Here is a 16,917-nt window from a genome sequence, read left to right as displayed (position 1 = left end):
TATCAAATATTGCCTAAATTTACTATATAAAAGACATATTGCAACCAAAATAGATGATAGAAGAACCTAGGGAGCACTAAAATTTATACCTTTATTATTGTAAGTAATGTTCACTTGCCTCTACAAGGACACAACCTCTAATGAATAGAACTCCAATTACAAATAACTTCATCAAAATCTTTTACATTGCTTAGACTATATATTTATATATTAGTTACTATTTCCTTGGACCATTCTAGTAGGTAGATGCTTCTAGTAAGCCTTCTTAAATATATTCCTTTCATAGTACTACACGGGTCTTGTTTCTTAGAGATGGCATCTATACATAGCAATAGTGAAGGGTATATCTATCTACTAAGGAGGTTAGAAAGCTTAGGGCCCTAACAAGATTGAAACCATAATACTTCACTTGACACATATTAAATGCTTGTTTAATATAGAGATGAAGCTTGCATTAAACCCCATTTTCTAAACTACGACATTTGATAGTGCATCATCACAACCTAGCATTAAAACAATCATGTCCTTTGTGATCACTTATTGCATCTAGGTTTTGGATCTCATGTGCATGATGAGTGGTCCTCCTCTTTTCTAGTCATGATTGGTATCTCCTAAAAACAATGGGTGCATGTTAAGCTTTGGTCATCCCAATATTCGATAGTACTTATCGGCATCTTGAAAGAATATAAGAAATCCAAAATATATAAAAGTTGACCAAATATTAGACACAAATTATGTGAAACCCAAATCCTTTGGACAAGAATTTAACTCTCCAAAGCTTTCAAGGAAAGGGGAAAATTGTTATAAGATTTTTTTATAAGATCCAAAAAATCACGTTTTTCTTTAGTATCTAAACCAAAAGTGGATGTGATTTGATCCACTGGCTCATATTAATCATAAGTACAAATTGTCATTATGCACTTAAACATGCTATCTACAAATTTTAATTATTATAGATAGAAAGAATAAGATGGCCCTGGAAGAGTGATTGAGTGAAAATCTTTATTGTGCAATCTACAAGATGTCAAGTTGTCAAGCATTTTAAAAATCAGAGTTTGGGTGCTATCCTCAACTCTAATACAATGGTTAAAAATAATTTCAAGATCAATCTTACGAAGTTAGTGGTGGAGCTTGCTTTTGCTCCAAATGTTTGTTACATAATCATGCCTTTCATTACAATTTCAAACAACCATATTTAGTCACATCCAAAACAAAAAACAAATGAATTTGACACGAAGGCTTGATATCTTTTGTTGGAAATAATATTCCACAATAATTATACTCAAAATTATATCCAACATATACGAAGCAAGGAACACCAAAAGCTTACATTTATGAAACTGTTGGAAGGAGATATTCATTCAATAAAACCATTGTATGTGTCATTTATAATATAATTATTCCCTCTATAAAATTTTGGGTGCCTATAACAATATCAAAAAAATATGTATAGAACTAGCATTTGCACCAAATATTGCAAAGGAAACGTCGTAAGGCATAAATTGAGAAACAAAATGGAGAGGTGTAGCAGAAATGAAATTCTAATGTTGTATAAACTAAAGTTCATTTAGGGTGTATAAGACTATATATTTTATTAATTATTGAATTACTATTGCATACAAATCTCATAAAATTCAATGTCCGAATAGCCAAACGAGCCCTAGAAGAAGCAAATTTGAAGAAGTCGAAGGAAGGGGCAGAGTACTAGATGAATCTAACATTGTATAAACTAAAGTTGATATAGGGTGTCTAAGACTATATTTTTTATTAATTATTGAATTACTATTACATATAAATCTCATAAAATTCAACGTCCGAATAGCCAAACGAGCCTGAGCCCTAGACACAGATTTAAAGAAGTCAAAGAAAGAAGTCGAAGGAAGGGGAAGAGTACTGGAAGAAACGTTGTATAAACTAAAGTTGATTTAGGGTGTCTAAGACTATATTTTTTATTAATTATTGAATTACTATTGCATATAAATCTCATAAAATTCAACATCTGAATAGTCAAACGAGCCCTAGAAGCAAATTTGAAGAAGTCGAAGGAAGGGGCAGAGTACAAGAAGAATCTTGTTGCAGTAACAACATCTCACAAAGGAGAAATAGTATATCTCAATGTCAGGCTAGAGCCTCATTCAACATATTGGAAGTAAGTGTAGAAGACTTGCAAGCATTATTAGATTAATTATAATTATTCCCTCTATAAAATTTTGGGTGCTTATAGCAATATCAAAACAATATGTATAGAATTATGAGACCATAATCATATCACAACAATATGTCATAATAAAATATTTAGTTTAACTATATTCATAACTATTTCCAATAACATCTCCCTAATCTACGTAATATATAAAATTTTATGTATATACTATAACATTAATATATTATAATACTTTTATTATATATTACTAATAAAAATCAATTCTATATAAATATGGACATAAATAAAATAACTATTTTTTATAAATAAGAATTCTTAAATATAAAATCATAATACTTTTTATTTAAAATATAACTATTTTTAAATCTTAATTGAAAACCACACATACCTATATTGAAATGTATATATGATAGCTACAAAATCTCAATCTCAATGATCTATACATAAAACAGACTCGAAACAAAGTCCTTGTAAAACAATAGTGTTTGAAGCTTAGTATAATGTGTGATAGTACTCCAATTCCATAATTTAGCTTCTCATTGTTCGTAAATGATATCGGTTTCTTGGTCACATCTAAAATCTTCTCTTTCTACACGCCGGTTTGTTAGTGTCTCCGTTATTCTTTTCAACAAAGACTTTGACAGCGAGGCACTAAAGAGTGGCAAATAAAGATGTTCATATAGTAATATTTGGAAATGGAATTAAAAGTATAAGATAAATTTAAAAGGGTGTAAACTAGTATTTGTACTACATGTTGCAAAGGAAACGATGTAAGGCATAAATTGAGGAACAATCACGACATGGGAATGGAAAAATCTAAATAAGATGCAGAGATGGTTAACATTTTTTGTGTTTCCTCATACGGTTGATGCTGTCAATTTTTTTGATATGATGAATCTATTGCTAATAAAGCAAACATTAAAGACCAAATGAGATACATGAAGCTAGAGATTTCATATGCAAACATCATAGATCAATAAATACATCAATTAACTAGAGGATATCAATTGTTTTTCCAAAAACACGCTCAAGAGTTGAATCAATTAACCAGAAGATATCCACTGTTTTTCCAAAAACACTCCCAAACATACAATAGTAAAATCTCATAATAATTAGACACCACCATTTAATAATTAAGACTTAGAATAATTAGACAAACACCATTTCGTTTCAAGTCAACTCCAAAATATTAAGTTTTTATTTCAATACAAACACTAAGGTCTGCATAAGTGAAAAAAAAACATAAATTTATACGGAGGCTCATGAAAATTGTAAGTTAAACGCCATTATTCATTAAATCTGCGATATTGTGTAGAGAATCAGGATTCCATCACATTACATATATGCAACAATGAAGGAAAATATGATTATTTTTATACGTAGTCATTAAGAATCTAGGTAGAGAGACTAGCTTAGTTTCTATATACAAGGAAATAAGCTATGGGTGAATCCACAATGCAGAGGAAATATAAAATGGAGTGACCCTTTAATATCCCGTAGATTAAAAATTAACCTACATGATGGTATATATAACATAACCAGCTGAGCTGACGCCGTTGCGTATGAGTTAGTGCTACGTGGAAGGAAGATAAAAGATGGAAATTGCTTAAACTTCGAAAAGCACAGTTAATTACCAGTAGAGGTCTCTAAGCGAATAAAACTAGGTGGAATGGAAAATTTGAACCCAATCTTGAAAGGCAGACGAAGCCACAAACAAGGAACTTCAACTAACAAAGTAATCTCTGTCCATGAACCTTTAGCCATGAACAACCCCCACAATCTCTTGCTTGATGTATGATTCAACAAAGAAAAAAGTCATCTTGAGCTTCTATTAATATAGACAATAAGTTCAAAACCATATAAAATTGAGAAGAAATAATTTTTTCTTTCATATGTTTTCGCTAATAAACTGTTGTTACCTGAGCCATTTCAAAAGTTCAAAAAATTTAAGATATACAACTACTCTTTTACAACTTCTTCTCATCTAGTACATTAAGAAAGAATAACTCCACTTATTCATTAATAAAATGGATATCCTTTTTAGATTGAAAATAGGACTAAGAGGACTAATATCTATAAATAAAATGTTCAAAATTGTTAAAAAATAAGTTTTGATTCATGAACTTTGATTCATTTTAATATGTTCTATGTTGGTTATGTTTTGATGTTCTCTGTGCTCAACAAATTCTTGATTAAGGTGGCTCTATGCTTATGCAAACAACAGTAGTTGGAAACTTAGTATCTATATATCATAATCAACATATTTCAAAGTTCAAACTACATTTCATAAAGCAGGTGTTAGTTGTGGGGAAGGATTTTGGAGCAGTTGTTGCATATTATTTAGATCTGTGTCATCGAGATTGAGTGAAAGGAATTGTAACGTTGGGTATACCTTACTTGAAGCCCATAGCACTGGATAAATGGGACTCAGCTCCTAAAGGCATCTATTTTAGACATTGGCAGGTATGTTTTCTCCCCTCTCTGTGCTTAAAATATGCATTAAACAAGGAAATTTGTATCATAATATAGGTTCTTCTTTAAATAATGATATTAACCCTCATGGAATTTTCTAAATGTCTCCTTTGGATTCATTATTATAGGAACTCGGGAGAGTCTTGGCAGATCTTCGGAGTTTTGATGTAAAAACAGTGGTAAGGAATATATATACTCTTTTCTCTAGTAGTGAACTGCCCGTGGCAGAAGATGGTAAGGAGGTAATGGATCTCTATGATCCTTCCAAACCATTTCCACCATGGTTCACTGAGGATGATCTTTAGATGTATTCAAGCCTGTATGAGAAATCTAGTTTTGTGTTCCCTATGCAAGTCCCATACCTTTGCAGCAAAAGGTAAACCTTGGTTTTCCCTTTGCTTTCATTTCATTATAAATCACCATAAACTTACATATACTCAAGTTTGATCTTCATTTTGAACATTTAATTTACAAGGATCCTGGGAGATTGATCCTTTTCAATGAACACACTATTCAAGCTCCTTCTCTTGTGATAATGGGTGCCAAGGATTTTTTTTTTAAATTTCTAGGAGTGGAGTATTATGTCAACAGTGATATGCTAAAGTCTATTGTGCCCAATCTAGAGACCATTTTTATTCCAGAAGGAAGCCATTTTGTCGAGGAAAAATTTCCAGAGGAAGTGAATAAACTTCTCCTTGGCTTTCTGAATTAGTGCCTATGAGTGGATATCAATCAAAGCAGAACATGTAAGGCACAAAGTATTAATATTAGAACATTGATATTAGAACCTTGGTTTTCCCTTTGCTTTCATTTCATTATAAAACACCATAAACTTACACATACTCAAGTTTGATCTCCGTTTTGAACATTTAATTTACAGGGATCCTGGAGATTGACCCTTTTCAATGAACGCACTATTCAAGCTCCTTCCCTTGTGATCATGGGTACTAAGGATTATTTTCTGAAATTTTCGAGAGTGGAGTATTATGTCAACAGTGAGATGCTAAAGTTTGTTGCGCCCAATCTAGAGATCATTTTTTTCTAGAAGGAAGCCATTCTAAAATCATGTGCAACGGTGTTTCTTGGAGGGCCCTGAGGTCTATCAATCTAAGTTGTGAGAAGAACCCATGGATCCAAACCATTGATTAGTTCCTTGTTGATGTTCCTAGAGTTTCAACAATCCAATAGGGTTTTTCATTTATGAGCTAAATTTCAAAACCTCTTAGATCTTTCTATCATGTACTCTGTTACCTTAGAGATATTGTACTAGAAAGTAATGATGTTGAACAGGAAATGATGACTTCTGTGATTTATCTTTGTTTAGCTATCTAGTGATGGAAACGATATTTTAGAAGCTGCTTTGGAGGGGTTTTATGGAGAGTCCAAGAAAGAGATCAATCCAGGTTTCTCTATAGGGACAAATTTCATCTCCAATAACCAAATCTCGGGGCTTGATTTTGCAACTATTCATTGCTATCCTGACATTTGGTAAATCTCTATCTATTTCCTCAGATATATATGCATTCAATTGGATGATGTAGAATTTTCACTGATTTATTGAACTGTGATTTCAACTTTAAAGGCTTGCTGGATCAGATGAGGAGACCCAGATTTCATTTGTGAAGAGTTGGATAGAGAACCATCTAGAAGATGGAAGCAAAATATTGAAGAAACCAATTCTGTTTGTAGAGTTTGGGAAATCCTCTAAAGACCCAGGATTTGGCATCGACCAACGACACAATTTATTTGATATGGTTTATAAATAAATATATGCTTTTTTTAGCAGGGGAAGAGTAGGTGCAGGAGATGTGTTTTGGAAGCTGATGGCATAACGAATGAGCTCATATGGAGATGGGTATGAGATTGTCTTGTCTCAGAGTCCTTCCACAACATCTATCATTTCTTCTCAGTCTCATAAATTGGCTAAGCTTGCTCGTTTGTTTGCAAGGTTGTATGAGTATGAAAAGAGTAGGCATGTCAATGCACATCACAGGGCAAGATGGCATAAGAGATCCATCAGAGGCTGAGATTGATAGTCTAATTTATGTACATATTTGTGTAGTAATTAATAGTGTGTTAGTTGTTGTTAGTGAAATCTATATCGATTAGGTACTAGTGAAATCTCGAGTGGCTTGATGTTGATGATAGCCAAACCTCTTAACTAAGAGGATAGGGAACTTGATGCCTCTAGCAGAGAAGATGGGAGCTCAATAAACATAGATTTCTCATTCTATAGGTGCTCTTGGTTCAATTTGAAGAAAAAAAGCAAGGGAAAATTCGTGTATACATGTAATTTCACTCTTATGAGATGGCAAAAGCCATCCAAGAGTATAATGTCTGTAACTCTTTAAACCAATGCTTATTTGATTGTGCCCGCCCCAGATGCACATAATTTAGAGGGGAGTTATCTAGGATTACAATTAGCATCACTATTAATTAAAATAGATTTCTTTTATTTAGAAGGAATAATTTGTTTTTTCATATCTTTTCGCCAATAAACTGTTTTCACCTAAGCCATTTCAAAAGTTCAAAAAAATTAAGATATAAAACTACTCTTTTACAACTTCTTCTCATCCAGTACATTACGAAAGAATAACTCCACTTATTCATTAATAAAATGGATATCCTTTTTAGATTGAAAATAGGACTAATGGGAATAATATCTATAAATAAAATGATCAAAATTAAAAAAAAAAAAAAAAGTTTTGATTCCTAAACTTTGATTGGTGTTAATATGTTCTATGTTGGTTATGTTTTCATGTTCTTTGTGCTCAACAAATTCCTGATTAAGGTGGCTCTATGCTTATGAAAAAAAAAATAGTTGGAATCTTAGTATCTATATATCATAACCAACATATTTCAAAGTTCAAAAGTTACATTTCATGAAGCAGGTGTTGGTTGTGGATAAGGATTTTGGAGTCGCTGTTTCATATTATTTAGATTTGTGTCATCCAGATCAAGTGAAAGGAATTGTAACGTTGGGTATACCTTACTTGAAACCTGGAGGACTAGATAAATTGGACTTAGCTCCTAAAGGCATCTATTTTAGACATTCGCATGTACATTTTCTCCCCTTTCTATGCTTAAAATATGCATTGAACAAGGAAACTTGTATCATAATCCAGGTTCTTCTTTAAATAATGATAGCATCCCTCATGGAATTTTCTGAATGTCTCCGTTGGATTCATTATTATAGGAACCCAGGAGAGGCTTGGCAGATCTTAGGCGTTTTGATGTAAAAATAGTGGTAAGGAATATATATACTCTTTTCTCTAGTAGTGAACTGCCCATGGCAGAAGATGCTAAGGAGGTAATGGATCTCTATGATTCTTCTAAACCATTGTCACCATGGTTCACTGAGGATGATCTTCAGATGTATTCAAGCTTGTATGAGAAATTTGGTTTTGTGTTCCCTATGAAAGTCCCATACCTTTGAAGCAAAAGGTAATCCTTAGTTTTCCCTTTGCTTTCATTTCATTATAAATCACCATAAACTTACAGATACTCAAGTTTGATCTTCGTTCTGACCATTTAATTTACAGGGACCCCAGGAGATTGACCCTTTTCAATGAACGCACTATTCAAGCTCCTTCCCTTGTGATCATGGGTACCAAGGATTATTTTCTGAAATTTCTGGGAGTGGAGTATTATGTCAACAGTCAGATGCTAAAGTCTGTTGTGCCCAATCTAGAGATCAGTTTGTTTCCAGAATGAAGCCATTTTGTCCGGGAAGAGTTTCCAGAGGAAGTGAATAAACTTCTTCTTTGATTTCTGAATCAGCACCTGTGAGTGGATATCAATCAAAGCAGAACATGTAGGGCACATAGTATTAATATTAGAACATTGATATTAGAACCTTTGTTTTCCTTTGCTTTCATTTCATTATAAATCACCATAAACATACAGATACTCAACTTTGATCTTCGTTTTAAAGATTTACCATTTTCAATGAAGGAATTATTCAAGCTCCTTCCCTTGTGATCATGGGTACAAAGGATTATTTTCTGAAATTTCTGGGAGTGGAGCGCTAGTAATGCCTATGGAGATGGCCACCGACTATTACTTTTACGACTTCGAAATAGAAAATTCTCATCATGATGATTTGCACAATGCCTAATTCAATCAGCATATATTTACAGATATATCTTTCATTTGTGTAATCTATAGATAAATCCAGAGACATATCTATTGGATTTTCAAAATTGTTTTAACCTTCGTTATTGTTTTCACCCAATGCTTGAAGTAGGTTGCACCTCTAGATTTGTTGAGGTTTAACACCTACCAAAAGCATCTAGAGGATAATAATTTTGTTTTTCCGTATCCATTGCGCTTTCAAATAAGTTTAACAATCAATTTGTCAGAGCAAAAGGCAGACACAAATTTTTTTATTTTTTTGAAGTGCAGTAAGTCCAATCCAAGAAACCCAACTATGAACTATTAAATCCCTACCATACAAGCCAATTGGCCTATATCAACTGCATGTAGTTGTGTTAGTTTATTTATATAGAACAATATACATTTTTTTTACATCGCGGAAATGAATTTTAAAAATTACAGAATATACACTGGAATTAATTACAGTTGGATGTGGATCTATAGAACCTCCACGAGTGACAAGCTTAAAGAATGTGTTACCCAATCCCACTTTTGATGAATTTGTGGAATATGAATATTGTGTCCGACAGTCGAGGATACAAACACATAGTTCATAAAATAGCTTAGGAGTTCCTTGATTCACACAACGGATATATATCTCAAGCTCAAATAGGTTGGGGTCTCCCAAAAATTTAGTGCTTTCTATCCAAAAAAAACTTCTTTCTACTTACTAATCTATTATCATGTGTTGTCATTAAATCTTTTGATAGGTTCTGAGGGAAATCCAAAATACAAACAAAGGTGTCAAATTTGTGACCGAGAACAGTTCAACTTATCAAGCTTAAACCTGATTTGCTTGTATGTATTATCAGCCCTCTGATCATGGAATTTACAATAAGTTCTTAGATTAAGAAGATTATATTTTTCTTATTTCTCTAAGTTGTTTGCTACTGTCCACATCTGCGGAAACTGTTGTCAATATACAGATGGGATATGGTTATCTACTCCAAGATCTTTATGAAGTTTCCTTCTAAATTCTGGCCCACTGGAAATGGCACAAAATTTTTCATTTATGCCCATGAATAAAGAGTTTACTACAATTTCTAGTAGGTATTCTGAGTTAGTTTGTCTATCCTATGTATTTAGTTTCTTTTATATATTGGCAGGTACGTTTTCTCCCCTCTCTCTGCTGAAAATATGCATTGAACAAGGAAATTTGTATCATAATCCAAGTTCTTCTTTAAATAATGATAGCATCCCTCATCAAATTTTTTGAATGTCTTCTTTGGATACATTATTATAGGAACCCGGGAGAGGCTGGCAGATCTTGGGCGTTTTAATGTAAAAATAGTGGTAAGGAATATATATACTCTTTTCTCTAGTAATGAACTGCCTATGGTAGAATATGGTAAAGAGGTAATGGATCTCTATGATCCTTCCAAACCATTTCCACCATGGTTCACTGAGGATGATCTTCAGATGTATTCAAGCTTGTATGAGAAATCTGGTGTTGTGTTCCCTATGCAAGTGCCATACTTTTGTAGCAAAAGGTAAACCTTGGCTTTCCATTTGCTTTCATTTCATTATAAATCACCATAAACTTACAGATAATCAAATTTAATCTTCGTTTTGAATATTTATTTTACAGGGATCCTAGGAGATTGACCCTTTTCAATGAACGCACTATTCAAGCTTCTTCCCTTATGGTCATGGGTACCAAGGATTATTTTCTGAAATTTCTGGGAGTGGAGTATTATGTCAATAGTGAGATGCTAAACTCTGTCGTGCCCAATCTAGAGATCATTTTTTTGCCAGAAGGAAGCCATTTTGTCCAGGAACAGTTTCCAGAGGAAGTGAATAAACTTCTCGTTGGCTTTCTAAATCATCACCTGTGAGTGGATATCAATCAAAGTAGAACATGTAAGGCACATAGTATTAATATTAGAACATTAATATTAGAAACTTGGTTTTCCCTTTTCTTTCATTTCATTATAAATCACCATAAACTTACAGATACTCAAGTTTGATCTTTTTTTTGAACATCTAATTTACAGGGATCCTGGGAGATTGACCCTTTCCAATGAATTCACTATTCAAGCTCCATCCCTTGTGATCATGGGTACCAAGGATTATTTTCTTAAATTTCTGGGAGTGGAGTGTTATGTCAACTTTGAGATGTTAAACTCTATTGTTCCCAATCTAGCTATCATTTTTTCCTAGAAGGAAGCCATTTTTTCCACGAACAATTTCCAGAGGAAGTGAATAAACTTCTCCTTGGCTTTCTGAACCAACACCTATGAGTGGATATCAATCAAATTAGAACATGTAAGGCATAGAGTATTAATATTAGAACATTGATATTAGAACCTTGGTTTTCCCTTTTCTTTCATTTCATTATAAATCACCATAAACTTACAGATACTCAACTTTGATCTTCATTTTGAGCATTTTATTTACAGGGATCCTGGGAGATTGACCCTTTTCAATGAACGCACTATTCAAGCTCCTTCCCTTGTGATCATGGGTACCAAGGATTATTTTTTGAAATTTCCTAGAGTGGAGTAGTAGGTCAACAGTGAGATGCTAAAGCCTGTTGTGCCCAATCTAGAGATCATTTTCTTTCCAGAAGAAAGCCATTTTGTCTAGGAACAGTTTCCAGAGGAAGTGAATAAAATTCTCCTTGGTTTTCTAAATTAGCACCTGTGAGTGGATATCAAACAAAGAAGAACATGTAAGGCACAAAATATTAATATTAGAACATTGATATTAGAACTTTTGTTTTCCCTTTGCTTTCATTTCATTATAAATCACCATAAAGTTACAAATACTCAAGTTTGATATTTGTTTTAAACATTTAATTTCCAAGGATCCTGGGAGATTGACCCTTTTCAATGAACGCACTACTCAAGCTCCTTTCCTTGTGACCATGGGTTCCAAGGATTATTTTCTGAAATTTCTGAGAGTGTAGTATTATGTCAACTGTGAGATGCTAAAGTATATTGTGCCCAATCTAGAGACAATTGTTTTCCAGAAGGAAGTCATTTTGTCTAGGAACAGTTTCCAAAGGAAGTGAATAAACTTCTTCTTGGCTTTCTAAATCAGCACCTGTGAGTGGATATCAATCAAAGTAGAACATGTAAGGCACAAAGTATTAATATTAGAACATTGATATTAGAACCTTGGTTTTCCCTTTGCTTTAACTTCATTATAAATTGCCATAAACTTACAAATACTCAAGTTTGATTTTCGTTTTGAACATTTAATTTACAAGGATCCTGGGAGATTGACCCTTTTCAATGAACACACTGTTAAAGTTCCTTCCCTTGTGATCATGGGTACCAAGGATTATTTTCTAAAATTTTCGGGAGTGGAGTATTATGTCAACAATGAGATGCTAATGTCTGTTGTGTCCAATCTAGAGATAATCTAGAGATCATTTTTTTCTAGAAGGAAGCCATTTTGTCCTGGAACAGTTTCCAGAGGAAGTGAATAAAATTCTCCTTGGCTTTCTGAATCAGCACCTGTGAATGGATATCAATCAAAGCAGAACATGTAAGGCACAAAGTATTAATATTAGAACATTGATATTAGAAAAGTATTCAAGGTACCAGGCTTCAAATAAACATATAGATGCTCTCACCAACCAAAAGAACTTACCTCTGCAACACATAGCCAAAGATCCAGGAACGAGCTTGACAAGAGGAGACATATTTTCATCTCTCTTCCATTGATCATTTCTTCAATCATCCACATCAACAAACCATTTCTATAGTGGCTAATCATTTGATGTTTTCCCACCAACAAATACTGCTATCAGAACCTTATAATGCCCAAAATCTACATCAATTGTCATACAGTGAAGGAAACTATTATTGTTCACTAGTCTTGAAGTTGGAAGTAATCTTTTCATTTTTTTTAAAATGATGGAAGAAAGTAATTGCTTGCAAAAAAGAGTAAAAACAAACAAATTTAAGAATTTTTGAAAAAGAAACTCCATGAAACCATTAAGGGTCATATCCCATGAGCACTGACCAGCAGGATGGGTATGTGTAATGTGCTATACTTACTCTACGCTTAACCTAAACGTGACATTTGATATATTGAACTGCAAAAGCTCCCAGAAAGCAATAAAGTTAAATAGGGGAGAGAAACTAAGCAGAGGTCCCAAAATGGAGGTGTTGGCTTTGACGGCCTGGTACTGATGTTGCGCATGACGTGGATACCAAACTTGAGCCCCATCTGATGGATAGAATTGGCAATGGGCTTCAAGCTTTGGCCACCAGAAGTGGAGGGCCATCGTGTAGGGTTTGGAACAGGGCATCCCCATTCATCTATCAAATCATGCCCCGGAAAACTCACCAATGCTCTCTTTTCTTGTTTCATGTACCACAAGAAATCCACCACTGCATATTGCAGCCGCTTCCCTCTTAGCTTCCACTTGCCTTTTTGAACATCAAATAAATGACTACCTGCCTGCCCGCCATAAGGAAGGGTTTGTGGTTACCATGTATTAGAAGCAGAGCAATTCATTGACCATGATCTGTGCCTTATCCATAAATTCATCCTCCGTGATAAACCAAGAGAACGAATCGTAATGAATAGGCTTAGGGTTAGATGCACACAACAGAGCCACCCAACAAAGAATTGCAAATGGAACTATGGTTATAATAGTGCAAATCAAGATTTAGTTGATTTGACAATTAGTAGCATCGAACATGGAAAAACATTTAATCATCTAACAATGATCTGACTATCAAGATTATGACAGCAAGGTAGTTGGGGGAGTTGATATCAGAGGGGAATGCCCTATGACGTAATTAAAAAAAAATCAATATTTTACAATCTTTATAGAGCGAGTAAGAATAATTTGATAATAATTTTTATGGATTTTTTAATATAAAAACTTTATTAAAAATTGAAATATAAAATGTTTATTAAGATTAAATTAAATGTAATTGGGATTAATAGTATTAATATATATATTATTTTTTTATTTAAATAATTTAATTAGTTTTTTTTTTTGATTAAAGGGATTTGAATTTTAATAATTATGATTCTTATGGTTTACACAAAATTTTATAATATGATAATCACTAATTAAACTAACTCCCTGAGCTAGTATCTTAATTACCTTTTATGTGATAAACGTTTAATTTAAATGAAAAATAAAATAATTATTATATATATTAATTAAAAAACAAAGAAGTTGAAATTACATTTCTTTTTTATGTTTTTATTATGACAAAGTGAAGAGTAAAATTTATATATTAATAATTTAATATTCTTTGTTGCGGTGTATTTTTGGTGTATGAAAATTTCACATTTAAATGTTGTGTGTAATACTTTCAAAGTTATTTATTTTAGTTTGTCATCGTATGTTATCAATATATGTATTATTCCAATTTGGACTAATAATATAATTTACTCATAATTGATATTGTTTCCCTTATGCTATACAAAATTAAATAAAAAATGCAGAAAAATAACTAAACAAGCTACACACAGTAATAATAAAATATCTAAAAAAATTATCAATACAATATTCTATCAACTTGATGATGAGTTATTTATATAAAATAATATAGCAATGCAACTAAAATTGAAACAAAATCAATCCAGTACTAGAATTAAAACAAAATCAATCCAATTAAAAGGGAAACTGAAAGTCCCAAAAAGTGAAGCAAGGAAAGAATTGTAAATTTTTTCTATTTTGTTTTATTCATTTAAATATTATTCGATAGGTGAAATTTTATGTAAACCGTTTCAGCAAACATAATAGCTATTAAAAATACTAGTTTAAAAGGCTTCAAATTATTGTTTACCTGTGAAGTAATATTTGAACAAACAAAGATTTTAATTATATAGTTATGAAATGAAGTAATGGCTTCAGCCAAAAGTCTGATCACCTGCTTTCAAGGCCTAGTAAGTAGCTTCTTGATGTTTACAGAAATTATCAAACTTTAACCAATGCGACTTGAGCTCTTCTACAGAGAAAGGAAAATAGCATCTGGCCGCAACTTAAAGGAAAAATTCAGAAATTGCAGATTTTGTATTCTAAACATTTAAGAGTTAGGTGTCATTTATAAATTTATTGGTTAAGAGGATACAAATAATATGAAAACAAGTATTATAATCCATCTCAATCTTAATTTTTGGAATTTTGATATCTTTCAAATTTTGATATTTAAAATTGATTTATAAATAGGCTCACTCTGTATCAAACTCCTAGGATAGCTAGTTATTTCTTAAATAAAATAATTACAGTAATGGAACCTTGAACCTGCTAGGCCACCAAGAGTCGAATGGGCTTTCACGGCCATAGATTCTTCTTAGTTCTGATCGAATCGTCATGCCCAAAGCCAGTCTGCACTGGTATTTACCATCATGGCCTTGTTTTGCATACCCATGCACAACTTTCTGTTTTGGTTGTTCAGCCTTCAACTTCTTTCCGTGAACCAGCCACTACTGTTAGTGTCACTTTCACCTCTGGGACTATGATAGTCCTCTTTTCCATAGAAAAGACCAAGTTATTCTAGAACCAGTTATTGTAGAGATTTGAATCTGGGATACTTTAATTTAGCCGATAATTCAGTTCATAAATTGTCCAGAATTAATAAAAACAACTGCGGAAAGAATTAATCTTGTCCTCTTCTTCCTGGACAGTTTCCAGCTTTGGTCTCCAGCATTGAACTCTGGATGTCACTAACTGCTCATACTGTTTCTTCAATTCCGGAGTGTTACAGAGCCCACGCTCATCATCCGCAGAATCCCGGCTCACTGCATCGCGCTGTTCATCCGTTTTAAGCCTTGTGTCCTCCATAATCTTTGTGATAAAGTCTGGGGATAGTCTAATCCGACGCCCTCCGCCCACGTTGCTGCTCTCTATCTCAAACGGCTGGCAGAGAGCAGACGCGCGTTCGACACTGCGCAGGGGACCTGATAATACACCACCAGTGGAAATGGGTGTAGACGGTGGTGATATGAAAGATGCAATCGAGAGGAAAGTTAGCTCGGACTCGAAGAACTGATGGGGCAGAAGGAAATACTTGTTTCCTACCTTCAGTTCATCCTCTTCAGAAAGCGCCGGCGTCTTGTGACCGATGTAGAGGGAGCCGGAATGGCAGACTAAATGTTGAGGGAATTCCTTCATGATTTGGCCGGCACTCACTGTTTTCTGAAAGATCACGACATCACCGCCTGAACGAACGAGTTGGATGGTTTTCTTCTCCCTATCCAACGCCAAGCGGGACGCATAGATGCCCATACCTCTTCTTTTTTCAACACAGCACAGCATGTGGAAGGAAGGAACGAGGACTTGAGAAATGGAGTACTGCTATATAAAAGGCGTAATGCTGTGAATGACTCAGACTTACTCAGAGTTTGACATGATTGATTTTACAGGAATTTTGAATGAAAATTTTCGTCATAAATTGATGAACAGTCTACTTTTCCATAAAGGAAGTGTGAAAAGACTTTGATTCTCTTTCAAAAAGCAGAATGACTGAGAAAAAACAGTATTCCAGTACCAACTCGGAGAGTTTTGTCTTGACGTGATTTTGTTTTTAATAGTAGGAAATTGTTAAAGTTGTAATTTTAACTACTTAAGATTATATTTGAATATTTGAATGGGATTTTAAAATTATATGATTTGAAAAAAGATTACTCAGATTTATTTTTTTATTTGTATGATATTTGAGGTTTGATATGTAGTTTGAGCAGCTGAAATCAAAGGGTATTTAAGTAGTTAAAATCACTTCGGTTATACTAGGTTTTAGTTTACTGGACTTTTTAGCATGTCATTTTTTCTTACCACAGACAGGGCACAAGCACCTTTGGTAAGGTTTGATCCTAGGTCGCCTTGCTGATGAAACTCATCTTCAACGCCTGGCTGATGAAGCCCATCCTCAATGGGTTATTTAAAAAGGATTTTAAGATTTTTGTTTTAACTTGTTAATTCTACTTCAAATTTAGTTAGAGCGGGAAATGGTAATTTTAATGTGCTGAATTTACATAATTGGATTATTTTATGAGTTTTTAATATATTTTTACATTAAAGATATAATTAAATGTTATAATTTCATTAAACCCTATAATGAAAAGTTCGTGAAAATAAAGTCTCACCGAACAAGATGTCTTGGGTTCAAACCTTGTGCTATCCGGTGAAAAGTTAGACACAATGAAGATGT

General features: G+C 33.3%; 2 protein-coding genes and 2 pseudogenes across 2 annotated transcripts; 3 read left to right on the top strand and 1 right to left on the bottom strand.

Moving 5' to 3' along the window:
- The first annotated feature begins 4,375 nt into the window (after window positions 1-4,375).
- On the top strand, window positions 4,376-5,348 carry LOC149199699 (epoxide hydrolase 2-like; annotated as a pseudogene).
- Window positions 5,349-7,518: 2,170 nt separating this feature from the next.
- LOC149199698 (epoxide hydrolase 2-like) lies at window positions 7,519-8,425 on the top strand (annotated as a pseudogene).
- Window positions 8,426-9,782: 1,357 nt separating this feature from the next.
- On the top strand, window positions 9,783-10,626 carry LOC149199697 (epoxide hydrolase 2-like). The gene is made up of 3 exons (XM_089400657.1): window positions 9,783-9,897; window positions 10,035-10,281; window positions 10,380-10,626. Exons 1-3 carry the CDS (start codon window positions 9,783-9,785, stop codon window positions 10,624-10,626), a joined length of 609 nt encoding a protein of 202 aa, XP_089256783.1.
- Window positions 10,627-15,341: 4,715 nt separating this feature from the next.
- LOC149199696 (uncharacterized) lies at window positions 15,342-15,995 on the bottom strand. Its single transcript, XM_089400656.1, has one exon. The coding sequence runs from the start codon at window positions 15,993-15,995 to the stop codon at window positions 15,342-15,344; it is 654 nt and encodes a 217-aa protein (XP_089256782.1).
- Window positions 15,996-16,917: the final 922 nt, after the last annotated feature.

This window comes from Pinus tabuliformis, chromosome 2_1 (genome assembly GCF_031772625.1).
Source record: "Pinus tabuliformis cultivar Carrire ecotype Pingquan chromosome 2_1, CPIR1, whole genome shotgun sequence".
Classification (NCBI taxonomy): Eukaryota; Viridiplantae; Streptophyta; class Pinopsida; order Pinales; family Pinaceae; genus Pinus; species Pinus tabuliformis.
This window is presented reverse-complemented; position numbering and strand designations above follow the sequence as displayed.

Coding starts and splice junctions, on each gene's coding strand:
- LOC149199696 (XM_089400656.1), bottom strand. CDS start 15,995: ATGGGCATCTATGCGTCCCGCTTGGCGTTGGATAGGGAGAAGAAAACC.
- LOC149199697 (XM_089400657.1), top strand. CDS start 9,783: ATGGCACAAAATTTTTCATTTATGCCCATGAATAAAGAGTTTACTACA. Junction 9,898..10,034: donor TTTCTTTTATATATTGGCAG/GTACGTTTTCTC, acceptor ACATTATTATAG/GAACCCGGGAGAGGCTGGCA. Junction 10,282..10,379: donor CCATACTTTTGTAGCAAAAG/GTAAACCTTGGC, acceptor TTTATTTTACAG/GGATCCTAGGAGATTGACCC.